At 33.4% G+C, this 21191-nt stretch overlaps 2 protein-coding genes across 2 annotated transcripts; one reads left to right on the top strand and one right to left on the bottom strand.

The window, feature by feature from the left end:
* The first annotated feature begins 4585 nt into the window (after positions 1-4585).
* LOC113701503 (protein MKS1-like) lies at positions 4586-6095 on the top strand. Its single transcript, XM_027222206.2, has one exon. It carries the CDS (start codon positions 4824-4826, stop codon positions 5478-5480), a length of 657 nt encoding a protein of 218 aa, XP_027078007.1. The 5' UTR covers positions 4586-4823; the 3' UTR covers positions 5481-6095.
* An 8541-nt stretch (positions 6096-14636) lies between these two features.
* On the bottom strand, positions 14637-20446 carry LOC113701203 (uridylate kinase PUMPKIN, chloroplastic-like). The gene is made up of 7 exons (XM_027221737.2): positions 19958-20446; positions 18557-18704; positions 18377-18430; positions 17430-17521; positions 15692-15918; positions 15137-15313; positions 14637-15016 (listed from the first exon to the last, which is right to left on the bottom strand). Exons 1-7 carry the CDS (start codon positions 20149-20151, stop codon positions 14907-14909), a joined length of 1002 nt encoding a protein of 333 aa, XP_027077538.1. The 5' UTR covers positions 20152-20446; the 3' UTR covers positions 14637-14906.
* Between the last annotated feature and the right edge of the window lie 745 nt (positions 20447-21191).

Genomic DNA, 21191 nt, shown 5'->3' with positions numbered 1-21191 from the left:
TAATGTGGTAATCCTCCCTTAAGGCTTTGGTGGGGTGGGAGGCAAGGTTTGACCAAAATGCCACTCTTGTGGCTCTGCTTCAAATTTACGCACCCGTCTGGTCCGGTGGTGGTTCTGTCCCCATCGGTCTTCATAGGCTCAGTTGAGCCTTCCGATAGAGTAGAAGTAGAAATAGGGATGATAATTGACAAAAAAAAAAAAAAAACAATTTTCTTGAACCTTTGCATATTTCCAACAAAGCAAACAAAACCAGACCGTGCATTTGTCTACAAGTGATATAATGATTACTGTCGTTTTGGTGACAAGTTACCTGCCATACCTCTTATAAAGTGCAGCCCCAAAGTGGAATTGAAGGGAGAAAAACAAAAAATTCGTCTGTTTGTGTTAAAACTGGTCAAAGAAAAGCCAAAAAAGGCCAAGGAGAAACACTGAATCAGGAACTTCGTGTTAATGCAAATGGAATACACGTTTCGCACAATTCACATATATATATATATATATATATATATATATATATATATATGTATGTATGTTGAAACTACCCAAATAGCATGGAATCATCACAGAAGAAGCGAAGCACTTTAGACATATGTCCTATAAAGTATACATTTAAATTAAAGAAGAAAGACCTAAATTGTAAAAGGCAAATTTAAAATAAATTTCACAAATTATTTTTGTTACTTTTTTTTTTCCTTTATCATGAGAAGTTTGAAATTATTATTTTGAGAAAAAGCTCGTAAAATTATATACATGAAAAATTAATTTGCAAAAATCCAAAATGGAGCTACAAAGGACGGATTCACAAATTTTTAAGCAATTTCCTGAAGAAACCAAGGAATTTATATGGTAAACGCACGAATTACTTAGCGAAAGTTCATAAACCTAGAAAGATTTTCTTTTTCTAATTTCTATAAACTATTCGAACGGAAAAAAATTTGAGAAAGAAAATAATATGAATTTTTCCTATTCTTCAATAACAAATAATATCACTGACTCTATTCCCTTTATAATATATATATATGTACCCTTTTGTGCTGAATATATTCTTTTTTGCTTCGTTGGACAAAGCCAATTTTACCACAAGAAAATTTTCACCTTTTGTTCCCTTAATGGAAGAAAAAGATCTCTGAAATATGTGGTGGGTTTCGGTGAATTTTTCTTAACATGAAATACTGAATTGCTAATGCTCTTATTTGCCTTGGTTATTGCAGCAAGTTCAAGAATGGTAATTTTTATTTATTCTATATTTGCCCTCTTCTTTATTCATCCTCAATATCTGCCTATCTTAATTTTACCCTCTTAAATTATTGCAGCAAGTTCTCTCCTTACCTCTTAAATTTTACCCTTACCCTCATAAAAAAATTTTTTTTAAAAAAAGCCCCTCTTAGGATTGCCCTTGTCCACTAAAATCAGGGTTGTGACTAGCATTAAAAAGGTTTAGGTTGAGTTAAGCTTAATTTGAGCCAAACATTAAAGTGGGCTGAAATTCCAGACCCGACCCATCCAAAATTAGTGCGGTGGGAGATTTTCTATCTAGTTTAGGCCCTCTTGTTTTGGATATCATAAGGGACTCGACTCATGGAATAGTAGATAAAATACCAAAGTGATGCATGTCTAAGCTTCTTTTTTTTTTTTTTAATCCTATTCTATTATAAGCAGGGATTTTAAGCAGGGAAAATCCTACTCTATTACAAGGGAGGACACTACACATACCTGCTAGCCTGTCAAGTTGTCTTAGCTAAAAATGCAAGATCAATAATCGGTGTAGGTATTCTCTAAATTTTGTTGTGCCATTTCTAATGGTGGATTTAGTTGAAAATTAATTGAATTATACTTTTTTATCAAAAAATTTTAAAAAAAAAAAGGAAAGAAAGCACCTAGCTATACTTTAGATTGTATGCATGTTGATGTAAATGTGCCATTGAATTTTTCTTGAACCTAAAACATCAATCCCCAAAACTTAGTAGAACTTTATCTAAAAATTATATATATGTATATACCACTTGCCACAGATCCCAAAGTGGGAGCCCATGAAAAGTGAGCTTTCGTTTTTAAATTCGTTTTTTTTTTCTTTTTTTGGGAACTCAATACGGATACAAATTAAAAATTCTGATACTAAACTAGAAAGCTTGTGAGTAGGGATGGCAACGGGGGCGAGTGCCCGCGGGGGGTCATTGGGGCGGGGGATGGGGCGGGGCCGGGGGCAGGGGAAATTTTTCCCCCCCGTTTAGAAATGGGGCGGGGGGCGGGGGTATACTTCCCCGCCCCGCCTCCCGTTTGAAAAAATATATATATGTACATAATTATATATATATATATAATGATATTATCAATTATACTACTAATTATGCATGTTTATTAATAAAAATTATTAATTATTTATACTAAATTTATTAATACATTTATGTTAAATTCCTAACTACACTTAATACAATAACACATTTTTCTAAAAAAACACAATATTAATTTAGTGATTGTATTTGTATCAAAAGTGAAAACTTGATTATTTTAGTTATATTTGTTTTATCATATTAGATTGTAGTCAAATAACCTTTGTTTAATTATTTTTATGAGTTTCAATTGTGAAGTTACAATGAATAATAATTTAGTGATATGTTGATATTTTAATAATTGATTATTTGTTCAAATTTAATTATAATAAAATTATATAATAAAATTTTTTAACCCCACGGGTGCCCCCGCGGGGGAAGCGGAGCGGGGACTGGGACGGGACGGGGGGAATTAAAATGCAACGGGCCGGGGGTTGGGGAGGTGTCCCCCGCCCCACCCCCGCCCCATTGCCACCCCTACTTGTGAGCTTTGGCAGCCCTGGTTTGAAGTGGACGATCTTATCTTAAATGGGCCAAATTTGGGCTATTAAGAGACCCAACAGATATCCTTGCCCAAGCTGCTTCATAGACACTTTTATTGACAAGTAATTTATGTCGATGATCACGGGCTTTAAATGGGCGGAAAAAGTTGTTGGAATAGGTACCACTTTAAAAATCTACCCTCCAATTTTCTTTTATTTGAGTGACTTCCATTTCTGCATCTTTTTTTATAAAAAGAAGGTAACTTTTATCTTTTTATTTCAGAATGCTTTAATCTAAATCACCGCTGTCTATATTATGGATTGATCGTATGACATTGACAATAACCATCCCTTAACAAAAAAATTTCCTTTCAATTGCATTTTATTTTTTAGGAGTGATTCAGAAAAATAAAGCTGCATAAATTTTTTTTAGATGAAATGTATGTAAGATTAAAAAAAATGTTCAAGAATGTGTTAAGGAATTATTCCTAATTTTTTCCAAAACATGACAATTTAAGCAAAAGATCAAGGCAATAATAGCCATAAAGAAGTTTTTTAGTCACTATATTTGTTTCCACAAGTACTTGAGTTTTTTTTTTTGTTTTGTTTTTTAATGAGTTATGGGAAGCCCTTTTTAGGATAGCTGTGATTTTGGCCTTCCGCAAAAATATCAATACAGCCCTCCAAACTAAAAAGTGTCAACTTGGCCAAGTACAGAAAATTAATTTCAATACTACCCTCCAACTGAAAATGGTATTCTATTGCGGCCCTCCATTTCATTTCTGTCTAGTCCTTCTTTGTAATTTAAGAAGCCTAGGTCTCTCATAATTACTTATTTTACAAAACATATATAAGAAAATTGAAGGCTTATGCATAGAAAATTGAAGACAAAAGTAGGTCTTTGCTTCTTGACATATGAAAGAAGGGAATGATATTACACACCTGAAAAGGTTTCTTTGCAAACCACTGCAATGCATTTGGCCTATCATATACTCATCATTTGGCTTAAGAAAAATCAAATCGTGTTTAAAGAACATTTTAAGATAAGCAAATATCATTCCCCCGGTAAAAAAAAAATAAGGACTCAGATAGTTGTATTATAAGATTAATTCTTTTTTTTTTTACCCCAATTGTGTTGTGTGAACGATTTAAGATTCGAGGAAAAAAAGGTTCAAAGATGGCCCTTAATGAGAGACTGAACAATCATTAACTAGATGGAAGCAAAACCAAAGAGCACATTACTATTTTTCAATTTAGAAGGCCAAATATAAATATTGAATTTGGAAGGCCATATTGAAAATGTTTCTCAATTTAGAGGGCCATACTCAAATAAGCACATTTTCATTGCAAAAGCTAATTGAAACTTTTTTCAATTTGTGCTGTCACATTAAAGTTTTTGCTCAATATGGAAGGCCAAATTGGCACTATCCCCATATTTTATTTTTAGCACAACATGAATGATGTGTGCAATCCAATTTGCCCTTTTTCGGTAGAAAAGATGGATGACACCATAAAAGAAATAGAGTCAACAAATGTTCGATTTCTTGTTTATTGTTAGTAAATTTAAGGTATTATTTGAATTGCAAGTTTTTGCCAAAAAAAAATTCTCTTGACTCATATTTTAATCAATTTCAAACGTCACATCGTTATAATATATTTTCCCACGGCAAATTCAAAAACTTGCAATGCTGACGGACTTAATCCTTTAAATCAATTCCAAGGTGAAGTTTCTTAGCATATCAACCCTTGGAAAATGGGGTCTAGTGTACCTTTTTCTTTTTGCAACGAGTTTAACTAATTTTCATGTCATTATTGTCAACTTTTATGTCTTTCCTCGAACCCTACCTTAGTAACATAAAAACATTATTATAGAAACAGAAATCAGCACATTCATAGCACTTTCGAAGTCCATAGACCTTTTACCATTTGGCTTCTCTCTGTTGTCTTTTCTTTCTTCCTAGTTCCCTCTACAAATTACTCCAATCGATCACTCCATAAATCTTCCTTCACCATGGATCCACAGGATTTTTCCACCGGCGGCAGGCCGTCTCCTAGGAGAGAACTACAGGGCCCACGTCCAGCTCCACTTAAAGTAAGCAAAGACTCCCACAAAATCAAGAAACCACCAGTTGCACCGCAGCTGCACCACCTCAATCACCCTGCTCCGCCGCACCTTCAGCCCACAGTCGACAACGAGTACCGCCAACCAGTGGTCATCTACGCCGTTTCCCCGAAAGTAATCCACACCACAGTCAATGACTTCATGAACTTGGTCCAACGTCTCACCGGCCGTTCTCCTCGTCCAGGCAACACCCCAACTGCAGCAGGCGACCTCTCTCCGGCAGCCCGTTTAGCTTCGGTGGAGAAAGCTAGCCCGTCGGAAAGGGAAAAAGAGAGACAGCAAAGGGTTGGTTCTGATTTTGCTGAAGATTTGATGGAAATTCTTGAAGGAACTAGTTTTGAAATGGGTCAAAATCCGGGGATACTAACGCCGGCGCCGGGGACTCTGCCCCCCGTTTCGCTTCCGGGACTCTTCTCGCCTGCGCCGGATCCATTTTTGAACGGGAATAATATGTTCTTACCAAGCCCATCATTCTTCCTTTCTTCACCACTCATTTCACCATCCATTCCTTCGTATGATCTCTTCAACACATTCTTTGACTTTTAGTATTACTTCAAATTTTCCTTTCTTTTTTAATTTATATATTTCTAGCTTTTTTTTTTTGGGGTATCCAAAACCCAAAAATTAGGCTAGTCCAGATTAGATTTTTTTTTTCTTTTTTTTTTTGGCCCCTTTGAAGAATTGATTATTGATGTACTTTTTATTAGTCTTGAAGTTTATGGGAGTAGGAAATTTCTCCACAAGTAGATGTAAAGAATTGATAAACTAACTCAAATCTTTTTAGCTAGAAGGATGGAAAAGTCAAAACAGAAGAAGGTGAAAAACAAATTTGTTCAAAAGAGAAGAAGCTGAAAACAAATTTGTTTCTAGAATTTTTTTTTTTTTTGGGGGGTAGGAGAAGGAAAAGTCAAAAAGGACAAGTAGAAATTTTTGGTTGCATATGCTTACTTTGGCTTTGCAAGTATGGATGGGAGAAAGTTGGGGGAAAACTGAAGATGAAGCTGTTATTCAATGATTCTTGCCACTAGGTTGTTGGTGGGCCAAACTAGAGGAGTTAGGCTTATCTTTTTGTACTTCTTTTGAGAGTTGGTTGTAAAAAAGCAAATGAGTTCTGTATATGGAATCTCATGATTCAATGAGAATTGTATTATATTTTTTTTCTTTTTATTGCTTAAATGAGTGTTTTTTTTTCAAATGTCTTTGCATGAAAATGAATTTCTTGCATGTTCAAGGTTTCTATTGGGTATTTTTACGCCTTTTTTCAAGGAAAAGAAGAAAATTTTCATTCAATCATATCACTTAATGCTTCGTTTACAAATTGCAATGGAGGATTAAAAATTGTCCAATTGTACAACTTACCATACAGATTTTAAGCTAATTTAGCATGCAGATTGTCCATAACATGCCCAATTGTTGGGAAGTCTTGCTTTGGTTTAACAAAGAAAAAAAAAAGAAATCTTTGATTTAGTTTTCTTTTGTAACAAGCATGGAATTGTGAGACATCAGAGTGTTGTTACCAATTTCTCATGTAGTTATCATGGGATGAGTTTGGATATTTGGTTTTTTTTTCTCAATATTATTTTGTTTGCATTATAAACAGATTTTCTCAATTATTTTTTTATCTTTTTTTTATTTTATGTGCATCACATCACAAAACAAATAATGTAAGAAAAACATTTTTTTTGTATTGTAAATAATATTTCAAATAATATTCTGTTAAACAAAAAATTGTGCATTTTTGTTATTAAACATTTCTCTGTACCAAGACTTTTGCAAGAAGTTCATGGTGATACTAAAGAGACTTTTGCAGTGTGCTGACAAGTGTGGATCTACTTATTTTGAAGAAAAATAGTTTACGCAATTTAGACTTATGTTTACGTTAATTAATTATTTAAGGGGTCAAGTTCTTTTCTGATTTTAATTTTAGTATTTTACAATAAACAAATAATAGTTGAATTTTGAGCAATTTCAAACATAGAAAATCTGCTTTCATACTTAAAACACTGGTGAAATGTTTTGTCCAGTTAAAAAATGTTCCTGGAAAGGAGCATACCTAATGCTACGAGTCAAACAATGGCGGTCTTGCATTACGCGAGAATAGTCAACTTTCGATGCGCGAAAGAATAGTCACCAGGTCCATGCCGCAGCTGGAGTAAAACGCGTCAGGGCATCCCGGTCAACCACGATTTTAGTTTTAGTTTACTTTTGTTGCTAAAATACTAGGTCTAGGAGGCTAGAAAACCGTGCTATGCACGGTTTTGTTCATATTGTAGTGCCCATGATTATGTGCGATTATGTTAATATTTTTTTATTAAATAGTAAGTGAATATTTTCAACATTAATTAACATGAAGTTTAATATTTTTGTAAAATGCATTGATATTTAATAGAATTGTGTTTAAATAATATGAAAAATTGTAATTTATTTGTTGTTACAGTGAATGTACTACATTTGTTAATAAGATTTGACTAATTATATCTGAGTCTTGAACAATTGGGATATCAAAGTCAAAGACAATTATTTAGCATGGATGGAAACAAATGACAAAATTTTATGTACTTAAAGTAGGGTATCCTATTGTATTTACCCACTTAATATTCAACAAATATAGACTTTTAGCAATGAATTAATGGATTTTCTTGACACAACTCCCAACAACTACAATCATTTCTTACATTATAAATAAATAACTTCCACTCAATAGACAAATGAATTACACAAAAAGTCTATAAAGCAACAACCACTAACTAAAGGTACAAACACTTGTTCATCAACAAGACTTAGCATATAATTATCACTTAAAAAAAATACAAGCAAAGAAAGACTTATGCTTCCGGATGTCTTCACTGGACCAAAAGGTCCAAAATTGGATGTCTTGCCTCAACCAAAAGGTCCTAAACCAAAATTTGCGTGGTAATCACAATCGAAAAAAGGACAACGAGAATCGCTTGGAAGGTTTCTTAAAGTTTCCTTGACCAAATCTTTACATGGAGTTATAACAACTTATTTGGGAGTTATGAGAATTATAATGTTGGGAGTTACAATATATTTTGAATGGAGTTATTATATAATTATTTGAATAGGAGTTACAAATGAATTATTTGATCAAATGAAGAATTATTGAGTCTTTATAAGACATTCAAAGATGAATCAATTTTTAGGTTACAAATTCTACAAATTAACTACAATTTAGTATGAAAAAAACCGTTATACATTGAAATTGGACATTCAACCTATTTTCTAAAGGTTTGTGTAACCTATAAATAGTGAAGTTTTTGGAGAATTTTTTATATACACACTTCTCTCAACAAACGATTATTCTAAATACTATTTTTCCATATACTTATTTCTTTCTCCCTCATTCTAACTTTCTTTGGTCAAAGTAAGATATTGGGAAGCTTCTACTTCTCTTGATTGTGCAGATCAAAGGGAAGCAATAACCATAGAGTTGGGTTGTTGTATCTTGGAAATGGCAAGCTAGACCTTTTTCATCAGTTAAAAAAAAATACTGCAAAGGCGTATCGTTTTAAAAAGAGCGTTTTATGTGCCTCAACCCTACCAGATTTTTTAGTAGCTGTCAAATTCAAGGTGGTTAGCTTGAAGATCAGAAGTTATTTGTGTACTCTTCTCCAGTAATTTTAAAACCTAGTTCTCACCTCAACCCATGCCAAATTAGCTTTTGATGGTACAAATTATTTGCATTTATTAATGCAATATTGAAGTCCAACAATTTTAAGACGAAATTGCTCTTGTTCAAAAGGCTTTATACTAAAAAATTTTGAACTGGTTGTGAAACTACCAAGTAATTTTAGATGTGTCATGTTTATTTATGCACTCAAAATCTAATGATGAGGTTTTAAGAGTAAGTAATTGACTAATTCAATTGCCAAGACTTATAATTTATCTATAGAATGCAATGCATTTTATAATTGTTTAATCGCATTCAAATTTAAAAGTTCATTGCTTCAATGTGTATGATTTCATAGTTTTGAAGTATGCCTAAAGTTATGTTACTAGACATGTATATGAGTATTTTCTTACCATGCAAAAGTAAAAGTCTTATGACATTATAGTTAAAAAATTATAAACCAGTGGGCCATTAACTTGAATTCAACTCCAGTTGAGATATACTAAACACAATGCATGTAGAGTCAAGTTAAATTTCTAAGTCTGCAGAACGCCTCGTCTTAAACAATGATGATCTCAAAATATATGAAACACTTTGCAACTATTTAGTTGTTGAATTTGTTTGTTTGTAAAAAAGTCAAGTTTCTTGTTGCTGTTAATGTGTGATTTGTACCCACTAATATGGCTCTTACGCTTATGTACTATTCTGAGTGTATATTGTTTAGAGTACCTAGAACACTATTTCTATACTAGTTTAACGCATGAACTCCATGAATAGTCTTGAATGCATAATTGTTAGAAATAGTGGGGGTATGTAATTACATGATAACGCAGCGTTCTAAACTAATTGAGTGCATGACCTTTAAATGCTATATGCATTTGCTTTACCATTTTGGTACAGACTTTGAAATTTGATTGTGAGAGTATATTGAGAATTATATTATGAGTTTCTTATTCCTTGGATTGAGTGTGCAGATTAGTGGTGACCAATAAATGATGCATAATGCCAACTTGTGAAAAAATAGGGTGATATCATTTTATTACTCAATTTATGAGTATAACTTGTGGATTGATTTTGACTCTTATTTTGAGTTGTGCATACTAGCACTCACTAAAAAGTATGACCTGATGTGAAGGTATTCGAAATATTTTTTTGGTATTTTTGCAAAAGCAAAATTAACCATGGAGTTTTTTGAGAATGGCTTCTAGTGTGCTACTACATTATTGGCCATTGAGAAAAAAATTAAAAAAAAATTGAATATGAGCAAATATATGCCTATATTATGCGACAAATATAAATTGATGAGAAATTTTCTCACCAAAGATTGGTTCAATATATTTGGACCATTAAGAGAGATTATTTGAAAAATATTCAAGAACATCATATCTTTGCTATTTTATTGTGTAAAAGATAAATTTCAAACTTAAGTTAAGGATATGATACACATCAAGGGGAATGGGACTTGAGCCTAAAAATTTTTAAATTGGAACAATTTATGAGAATACAACTACCTTGGACTGTCAATCTCAAGAATTAGGTCAAATCATAGAATGGTTTGGGTGAAAAGCATACATTTATTATAAAATTATTAAATCCCTCTATATGGAGTAAAGCATGCTCGTGATTCTATGACAAAGAAAAGGTTATGATTTGATATAAATCTTTTAATGAATTCTAAAACCCTTTATGGGTGGGATGCCTTAGTCATAGGGGTATTCTTGATAGATTCACATTCACCTATGAGTGTGGAAGTAAAGGTCGTTTCCTATAAAAATTTGGCTAATTCTCTAAAGCACTTATGATTCCAGAATAAAGCACAAGGCCGTATTGTGTTGGTTTAAGAAACTTGTTAATTAATATCTTGAATATCACGTGTGTAACATAATCTTACATATATTAAAGTAGTTTTAATTTCAAGGCTTTAGTCCACTTTGACTCTAATATGAGGATTATGGAAACACTAAATGAAGGTTTCAAGGCAATGCCACTTTCATTATGCATGATGTTCTCACTTTGTCCAAATTTTTATCTCTTTCAAATTTAATTAAAATAAGTGGGGAAATGTTAGTTTATTTTAATAAAATCTTAAATTTTCCTTGGCCAAATCTTTACAAGGAGTTATAATAATTTATTTGAGAGTTATGAGAATTATAATGTTGGGAGTTACAATACATTTTGAATGGAGCTATTATACAATTATTTGAATAGGAGTTACAAGTGAATTATTTGGTCAAATGAAGAATTATTGAGTCTTTATAAGCCATTCATATATGAATCAATTTTTAGGTTACAAATTCTACAAATTAACTACAATTTAGTATGAAAAAAACCATTATACATTTAACTTGGACATTCAACCTATTTTCTAAAGGTTTGTGTAGCCTATAAATAGTGAAGTTTTTGGAGAATTTTTTATATACACATTTTCTCTCAACAAAAAGATTATTCTAAATACTATTTTTCCCTACACTCATTTCTTTCTCCCTCATTCTGATTTTCTTTAGGCAAAGTAAGATATTGGGAAGCTTCTACTTCTCTTGGTTGTGCAGATCAAAGGGAAGCAACAACTATAGAGTTGGGCTGTTGTACCTGGAGACGGCACGCTAGAGCTCCTGCATCAGTTAAAAAAAATATCGTGGGGACACGTATCGTCTTAAAAAAAGCGTTCTATGTGTCTCAACTCTACCGGACTTCTTAGTAGCTATCAAATTCAACATAGTTAGCTTGATGATCAGAAGTTGTTCATGTACTCTCCTCCAACAATTTTAAGATTTAGTCTACACCTCAATCCACGTCAAATTAATTTTTGATGGTACAAATTATTTGCATTTATTAATACAATATTGAAGTACAACACTTCCTATCTATTTTGGATTGACAAAAACTTGTATAGACTCAGTCTAGGGTCCCATTCGTAGAGCCAGCGATACAGAAGTTCCCACATCATCGATCGTTTGGAATTCAATATTCAACTAGTATAGAATTCTGTACTTCTCTCATCGATTTTGCGTTCTTCTTTTGACTCCATTCCTCCCATATTTCCGAAAGCCCCAAGATGCTACCCCCAGATGGAAAATGAGGTGGAGGCTGCAACTGAACCACATCTAATAGCTCCAGATCTTATATCATCTTTCTCGAACTTCTTGTCCTTTCTCATCCCCTCGATAGCGTAAGATATTAGGATGTGTTTGGATAGTACATCATTTGTGTTAGTACTAGTCTTTAGAAAAGAACAAATAGAAAAAAAAAAAAAAAGAAAATGACAAAAGACAAAAGAAAAATCCAGAGATGAAATTTTGGTTAAATCAGGTGAAGTCGAGGAACAGGCATCAGAATATTTGACTCTTACTTGATGACGTGGAGAATTCTTCACTGCTCGGTCTACAAGTGGGGCCGTAAACCAAGGTTACACAAGTTTTTGCCGGTTGAATTTGGGGCTTCCTAACTGTTACTATCAATTTTGAAATTTCGAGATTCTGCAATTTTTTGTGTCAATAGCTTGTGTTAACATAGATATGGAGTAGAGTACGATTAGGGTTTTATTTCTTGTATCATTTAATGTACGATGGTATAATTTTATAGTACGCATAAATTTTATTATCGATGAAACCATGTATATAAGTCTAGACCAAATGCAGAAATTGTGTAGGGTTGCATCCACAATGTATGTATCCAAAGTTAAAGTTCGTATAATAAGGATAATTTTAAAAGCCTCTCCAAGATTTCTGATAATTTCACCCAGCGCTTATTTAATTCTAGTTGTTGCACTTACCTCACTTCATAGCTCAAAACAACTATAATAACCTTTCCAAAACAATGATACCATTCTATGCATTAAAATTTCAGGGCAAAATTTTTTAGAAGAGGAAAAAAATTTTAAAATGTAGTAAAATTAGTTAAATGGCTATCAAAATCCACAAAGTTGCCATTAAGTATTTCTTCTCACTAAATAGCTCTATCATCACCACTAATATTTATTTTTATATAATTTTGACCCTTCTCTTTTGTCTATCCAAGTTTGTCATCCTTCCGCAAAATCCCAATTTTCATATCTCACAATTTTTAGTACTAATCATGTTCCCTAATCCACCCATATTTCATTCTTCTCATTGTTTTCCTTTTTTGTCTCCTACCAATGTTCAATAAACAGTTAAGCCAATAGTAAATTGGCTAAAGGAATATAGAGGAAGTGATTCAAGGTTTATGTAAGGCAGAATATTTGAGACAAGATGGAAAAAAATGATTGCATTCATTGAATAATTTGATTTAAAACCAAAAAATGGTCAAGGGCAATATGGGATATTAGTATGATTTTTTTCCGCACAACTCAGCCAAATGAAACCCAAAGCTACCGAGAGAGAGAGGAAGCGGGAAGGAGGGATGGATTGGGTGGTATGAGAAGAGAGAACGTATATGACAGGTTTTGGATTTGAAACCTCCTACTTATACATTTTTTTTTTGGAAAAAAAAAAAAAAATCCCCAAAGCTACTATTTATGGGAGCTAGATGTAATTTTTTAAACATGGAGGTAGCTAGCTGTAATTGTTATAAACCTCAGGGGTGATTTTTGAAATTATCACAATTAATAATAACGTACAAATACGCTACAAACTTTATTAATCATTTAAATTTATGTCCTAGAACAGATTTCACTAATCTAAATTTATATATTAAACTTATTTGGGCCGTTGGTTTTTGGTGCGTTGCCATCACAATTGTAAAGAATCTCAGTCCCATTTTTCTACTCACTGAAAACGTTTAGATTTTCCCTCAAAAACATTTAATAAAACGTGCAGATGGCAGGAAACTAGAACCAGAAATGCTAAACAAAAGTCAGTCTTCACGGCTTCAGGCAGCCTCCTGTCATCAATCATGTGTGCATTGAACACTGATACCACGAACATAATGCTGTTATACAGGAAAAAAGATATAATTGCTATCCATTATGCATTAATGAATGGCAATACTTTATTGGTCCTATCTTTTTTTTCTTGTTTCTTATTTTTTGTTTGACAAAAAGCAAATTTCATTAACAGATTGCTGAAATCATCCAACATGATTTGATTTACACGCACTGTCCTAATGGTAGGTTAAACATGCACAAGAAATATTAGATATAAAAAATTATGAATTGATCTGAAAAATTATGAATTATGAACAGATCTAAAAAATACAAGAAATTTCAAAACTATATTCTAATAAATCGCTGCAACTCTCTTATATCCTTGTTGCATTCATTAGATTTGCTAATCAACTGGTTTAAGCTCTAATATTAATGATGAGATACTTTGAAACAGATCCAAGATCCAATAAATTTCAAATCTAGATCTGAAATAAATTCAGGTCTAACAATAAAATAAGAAAAAACAACATAAACAAATCTTACTAGAGACTTTGAGACACAGAAAATTCTCACTAGAAACTTGTAGGAGAAATAGAGGACTCTCACTATGAAAATTTAGGATATATTTCATTAGAAAAATAAAATAAAACGAAATCCAGGAGAGGGAGGGGAAGGCTTTTTGAAAAGTTGGGAAAGAAGAGAAGTTCTTCCTTATTTTATCTTTTCATGGGCATTAGAATTGGGTGATTGACTAATGAAGGGCCATACTATACTTAACCCTTCTCTGGTAAAGTTTGAATGTGATTGCTGGTTAGATTACAACAATGCACCAGATTGAATGATGCACCTTGCCATCATATTACTCCAGATTAGAACTACGAATGATTTGATCCCAAAGAAGAAAAAAAAAAAAGGCGAGAACAGCCAAGCAATTGGCAACAGTAGTATTATTTGAAACCGTTGGATTTTCAATTCCATTGCAACTGCATAATTTATGGGTCAGAATTTCCGGATCCAAAGGAAGAGGATTGGCACTTTGATGGTCTTTTGACCGTGTAAAAATTAAAGCAGACTGAAAAGGGAAGGTGAAAATTATTCTTCAACCTTTTACCGTAGACAACTTTGAACCACAATGTCAAGAGCAGTAAGCAAGTGTTTAAGTTGACAGGTAAGTCAAAGATGAAAGTTGAAGCAGTCATAAGCACCAAACATCAAAGAAAGTTTAAAAATGTTTAGTGAAAAGTAATATATAACTCTTTCTTTTGATGGGTTCCGAGCTATTTGCAAAACATGCATCAGAGAAGTCCAATGGTGCTAGTGGAATCATTTACAGTATCAGCAGACTGAATTTTAATCCAACAAGAAGAATACTCAAAAATGGGATCCTAAAGGTTTTCTGTGGTTCTAAACCGTCACGTCATACCTCCAGGATGCTCTTCTGCATAATGCTCATCACTTAAAGGCTCCACAACCTTACTTAGCAGTATTCAGCCTTCCTCTCTCAAGTCCTAGAATTGGCTGAATCACGTGTGCCCCCAATCAATGTACCCACGCTTTCTCCCCGAATAGCTTTTGATATGTTATCTGGTTTGTTGAGATTGAATACGACAACTGCATGAAGAAAAGTGAGGTTAAAATCAGCTTTAAACGGGTTAAAATGCAACGACGTTATTGGTTTATCAGCCCTGAAACCAAATAATGGTAATGAATATGAAACTTAAAGATACGTACCAGGAATGTTGTTTTCTTGGCACAGGGTAATGGCTGTCATATCCATAACTGAAAGTTCCTTTGACGTTACCTCGTGATATGTCAGGGTATCCAAAAGACGAGCATTGGGATTTCGCCTAGGATCATCATCAAAAACCCCATCGACATTTGTAGCTTTCAGCACAACCTCGGCATTTACTGCAAAAACATTTGAAACGCAACACAATTAGGAGCACTAAAATATTGACAGAAGAATTAAACACCAGGCAGTCTTAAAAGGCTTAATCAGCATAGTGCAGTAGTAGGGGTCTACAAAATTTGGTAGCAAATATGTGGTTTCCAAAGTTTCAAGTCTGCAAAAAGAAGGCGATCTTGTTTTCATGTCAAATATCATAAAACTAGGCCTTTCCTTTGGGGCCATCTTTCATCGATTTTAGATGAGTGACAGTTCATTTATTAGGAGAAAAGGAACAAACATGGGGAAAATGCAATAAGCATTCCAAGTAATACATTACCCTCTCATCCATGTTAGACATTCTGAACATATCAGGGTCTGGGTCAGGAAAGTGAACTTACTCTCAGCACACCTTAAGGCAGCTGCAGTGTCTGTAGTGAAGAAGGGATTTCCTGTTCCAGCTGCAAAAATTACCACCCTTCCTTTCTCTAGATGGCGGACAGCCCTTCTGCGTATGTATGGTTCGGCAACTTCTGACATACGAAAGGCAGTCTGGACTCTTGTCGGGATCCCGATACTTTCCATTGTTGCTTGCAAAAATATAGCATTCATTACAGTTGCCAACATCCTGAACAAGGATTTGAAAACATTAGTGCCATCAGCCCAGTACCAATGGTCAAACATCCTAAAATCCTAATTGGTTGCAAACAGGAATAGTGAATGAGAATATTAATCCAGGTAAAGTAATAACACACATTAGAACCAAATCAAACCCAATTAACAAAATAAGCCAGATGGCTGACATCAAACAATGCTCAAAATCAATGACTTGGGATTTAGCCTATCTTTGAAATTTTGAGTAATCCTGAATCATTATAGAGAAAACTGTCCCTGGTCCTAGTTGAACTAAAAAGTTTACCTTGTCAACCTTCAAGTGAGTAAATAGGCTAATTGGCTGATGATCTAAATAGACCTTTGATACATGTTGTTAAGTTCTAATGCTAGATAATTGCTGGGAAAAGAATCTAGATGAGGTCCCTGAACTCTAATTCTTATTTTGTCTTTTCTCTTTCTTGCAACTTTCCTGATTTCTTATATGGAAAAACTTATCATGCACTTTCTATAAAAAGCAAAAGGGAACATGGATAATCAAGAAATATAGAAATGACCAGAATTACTCTCCCTTTAAGATAGCCAACTGCCACTCAATCCTTCATTATCTTTTTCACTCTTAAATCCGGAATCTAGCAAGTCCATCAAAGCTAACCATTTCACAAGATTTTGACTTCTACAAGAGGAGTATATTGAAGCTTTTACCTTTCACAATAAATTCCCAACTTTTTTTTCTGTCACAAACTTTAGGAATCCGACTCAAGATTTTATCTTTTACAAATTGCAGATTTGTAAACTTTACAATATAAGCAACACTTCTATCCAGTCAAAATGTTTATACAAACCAATGATAGTGCGCAAATTTATTATGTCAAAATTGACTTGGAAATTAATGTCTTCAATTAAGACGCATGAAGCTGATCAACAATGAAAGTTTTTGTAACCGAATTTTGAGGGCAGTATTAACACTACGATGAGAAACATCCTTTATGCGCTTTATTGTTTTGAAATGTGCATGTTAACTAGTCGTTAACATGCAGTATTTAGTTTAATTGAGATGTGAGAAAGAACTGAACTCTGATACTTTTGCTTCATATACATCTCTTTAGTTTGTACACATCCAGCAAGCACCATTTGGAGCGTCCATGCATAAATGAGCTTCTTTGAGTGCTTTGAGGCATTTCACTCTTTGCCAGCACCACAATGTAAAGGGTGAAGGCTGGTAGGAAGCATTTTAGCAAACACATAGATGCACAATCCAACGAACATGCATGTGCACACCATACTCAGAAAGATTAATTATCACAAAAGATCCAGTACCATGATCCCTTATACTATTGCAACCTCTACCATGTACAAGTCTCCAGAGGTAAAATATACACACACAGTTTCAAGAGAAGAAAATGAAGAACAGTGGCAATTATGTGGTACAGCTCATGACAGGTAATCAGTAGAAACTTGATTTAAAAGTATACTTTGTAGCTAAAACTAGAACTTTATTTACACAAATCTGAGATGAGAAAATACCCAATGTAATCAGCTGAAGAACGGTCAAGACCACTACTTCCTGCCCAAGATGATCCACGAAAAATATTTCCTCCACCAACAACTATTGCAACCTGAAAAATTATCCCAAATTAGCCAACAAAAATATCTTCGTAAATCCAGTGAATAGTTATGGTCTACTCATGCAACCTTTCTGAAAAGAATTCAGCATCCATAAACTGGTTAAAGAATTAACAATCTAAAAGAAGACCCAAAATGTTGTTTCAAATGTTCAAGACAAGATCATTCAATTATAGAATTCTGTCAGAAGGTTAGAGCTGCAATTTCTCATCAAATTTTTATCCCACTATTGAGGTCCATGCAAAAAGCCATCTTCTTGGGTGACTCACTCTTGAAATATTTAAATGGGTTCAGAAGCTAAATAGGTAAACTAACTGGTTTTGTAAAACCTCTTCACGGTAACTAGATACTGTAGCAGAGATCCTTGAAAAACAGATAACAGCAAAGTGAAAAGAATTAACTGAACACAGTTTTAATAATAATAATAATATTTATTATTATTATTCATCATAAGCCCATGTTCTCAGAAACTATTACGAACGCCTCATTCTGCACTTCCAAACTAGATGCCACTCTATCCTTTTAGGTTGTCACAAGATAAGTTCACCTATATAGAGGCGAAAATTTAGCTTTTTACTTAAACATAAACAAGTTCTAGTGGCCTCCATGTGCTACTACATCTTCTTAATAGTTTCAACCACATACAATGCCATTCCAGAATTGGTTTTCTCTTTATTTTAATTTTTGTTTAATAAGTACATGATTCAAGTTTTACCTTAAAACACTGCACCAAGTTAAAAGAGACTATTTATTCTGGGGCAAGGATCAGAAAGCTAGGCAGAAAAATTATATATAGTCCCTAATATGGGAAACCAAAGTGAAACAATAAGCAGGAAATGAAAATTCACCTCAATGCCAAGTCGGGTAACTGATGCAACCTCCCTTGCAATTGCCATAGTGACCTAAACAAGCACAAAAGAATTATTAACTCAAAAGTATACAAGTTACTATGCCAAGCACCCCATTTTTAGGGCCTTGGAGAGGACGAAAGCACAATAATGTGTTCTAATGGCTCTTTCAATTCCAACCTTCGGGTCAATATTTTGTTCTTGATCTCCAGCAAGTGCTTCCCCACTTACTTTAAGCAAGACCCTACGCCATTTATATGATGATTGTGGAGTACCATTTTCATTCAGTGTCATCGTAAAAGAAGCCATAGAAGTTACTTGAGGTTGCCTGTTGGATATGAAAAACAATCAAGCTTACCAGAAAAGGAACATATTCCGTTTTGTATAGGATAATACTAGATGAAAATGACAACTGCAAACCAGAACTTTATTTGGAAATTCCAAATATTGTACATAGTAAAACTCTTGAAACAAGTACATGATGATAATACCTTATATGGTATCTCAGGTAACCAAACATGATGTCATAAGCAAACCAAAATAGAAAATACAACTGCTTATTTGAAGTTTTTAAATTATTTAAGAAGCATGGATCTGCAAAGGGGAGTGTCTTGTATAGTTCTGCAGTGATAAAGAAGGTGCCATCCAGTTCTCCTCCTATATTCTTATTCTTAAACCACAACTGCTGTTAAGCGAGCTTTTGGCACACTTCATATACTTTCTTAAGTTAATCCGTGTGTCTGGCAACATTGTCACACAGCACTACCAGTGTGTAAACTTGCATGAGAGAGACATGCCATCCTAGACAAAGCTTAACAAATGCATTTTAAAAATCACTTGAAAGTTGAAACCAATTACGTTCAACCAAGCTGCATTAAACAAACAATTTAATGAAATTTCACTCCACACTGACCGTTCTGCATGAATTAGACAATTCAAATGGTTCCCTATGATCCTCCTTACGACTAAAGGATTTATGATGGTGATGATAAGCTGCCCATTCTCAATTGATTCCAGTGAAATAGATCTTTCTCTTTTCCACCCAATCAGAATGAAGTAAGAAACAGCTTCAAATAAGAGCATGGCGACATAAACAAAGGGAAAATACTTTTAATTTGCCACAATGCATATCAACGCCACAATTTCCACTTCTTTGCCTCATGAAGGCTCACGAATTTTAAACTGCATATCGCTTATGACATTTAAACTTTTCTTTTCCCCACACTGCATAGGCCTAATGGTTTATGACCAATCTACCAATTTTCACGAAACCAACCACTGCGCAAAATTACTGATTTTTCTTTTTACTTGTATATGCTTTTAAAATTTATCCCATTTGCCATAATACTGTTGTTCTGACACTATAATAAGTCTAAAAATTGCACGCCACTCGAACTGCAGCTTTCATCAAGCAAGAAACTTTTAAGCAAACAAAAAACAATAAAAAAAAAACCAAGACCAAAAATGACAATTAAGAATAGCACCTGCAATTTCACCAAACAACTTTCAAGAATGTTTGCTACAGATCAATTCATCGCAGCCCATTACCAAAAGGAATTCAAGAAGTTTCTTGTACATTACCTAATATTGATAGGTTCAGAGGAGGAGCCCAGTTCAGAGGAGCAACAGCTGATAACTAAAGATTGAGAACAGCCTTGAAAACCAAAATTATGGTAATTTTGGTAATGAGATTTCAAGAAACAGAGAGAAGGTGAAGAAGAAATGGCACTGAAAGAAGCAATGGGACGGCTTAAAGAGGTTGAGAAAATAGACATTTTTACTCAAAAAAACACCTCAAAGCAAAACGAGAACAAGAACCCTACTAGAATTCTTTTTCTCGTCTAATGAAAGAAATTGCAAAATTGATTCTTTAACGCCTTGGTTCAAGATTCTTGGGGGGTGTATTGAGGATTCTTGCAGGGATTTTTTTGGGTTATTTTGATGGGTTCTATTTTTTTTTTTTTTTTTGATGGGTTCTATTTTGATGGGTTCTATTTGGATAACGTTATTTTGGGTATTGCGGTCTTGTGGGAAACGTGGATTTTCCGAGGGAAATATCTTCTCGACCCAAAAACAGAAAGGGGAAGGCAAAAGGAAATGTCTCATCAGGCACTAGGCAGACTAGGAAATTAAAGTCCAAAAAACGCCGATGCATAGTTTTATGTTTTTTAAGTTAAAAAATGATTGGATTGAAGTTTTTTGGAAAATTTTTTTTTACGTTTTTTACAAACATATTTTTTAATTTTTTTTTTATTTTGTATACATCAGATCGTTAATATATTTTTTAACAAAAATTCTAAAAAATAATAATCTAAATAAATTATAAAAATTGGAGATCTGGGGAACTTAAAATATCTTTTCAGTATTTTATTTGTAAGAAATAACTTTGACAATGCTTTTAAAAAAAAATTTGATAATGGAAGTAAAAAATTTATAGTAGTCAATTTTTTGTTAGGAAGAAATCTTTGTAGTCATCGGGTACACGTCTTATTATTTGTAAGGACAAATAAAGTGCTTTTTTTCTTTATTTGAGGGAACTTAATGGGTGTTGGGGATTTAGCCATTTAGGTCAATGTCCTTTATACATACATGCATACATATATGTACACACACATGTATATATGTATGTATGTATATATATATATATATATATATATATATATATATATATATATATATATATATATATATAACAAGAATATTGTCCATGGAGCACATTAGTATAATAGGCAGAAGCTGTTTCTTTTTTTTTTTTAACAAAAAAAAAGGCAGGTAAAGAAGATGGCAAATGATAATTAATGTCACATTTCATATT

This window comes from Coffea arabica, chromosome 7e (genome assembly GCF_036785885.1).
Source record: "Coffea arabica cultivar ET-39 chromosome 7e, Coffea Arabica ET-39 HiFi, whole genome shotgun sequence".
NCBI classification, from domain to species: Eukaryota; Viridiplantae; Streptophyta; class Magnoliopsida; order Gentianales; family Rubiaceae; genus Coffea; species Coffea arabica.
Note: the sequence above shows the minus strand (reverse complement) of the source record. Positions and strands in the feature narration are given on the sequence as shown.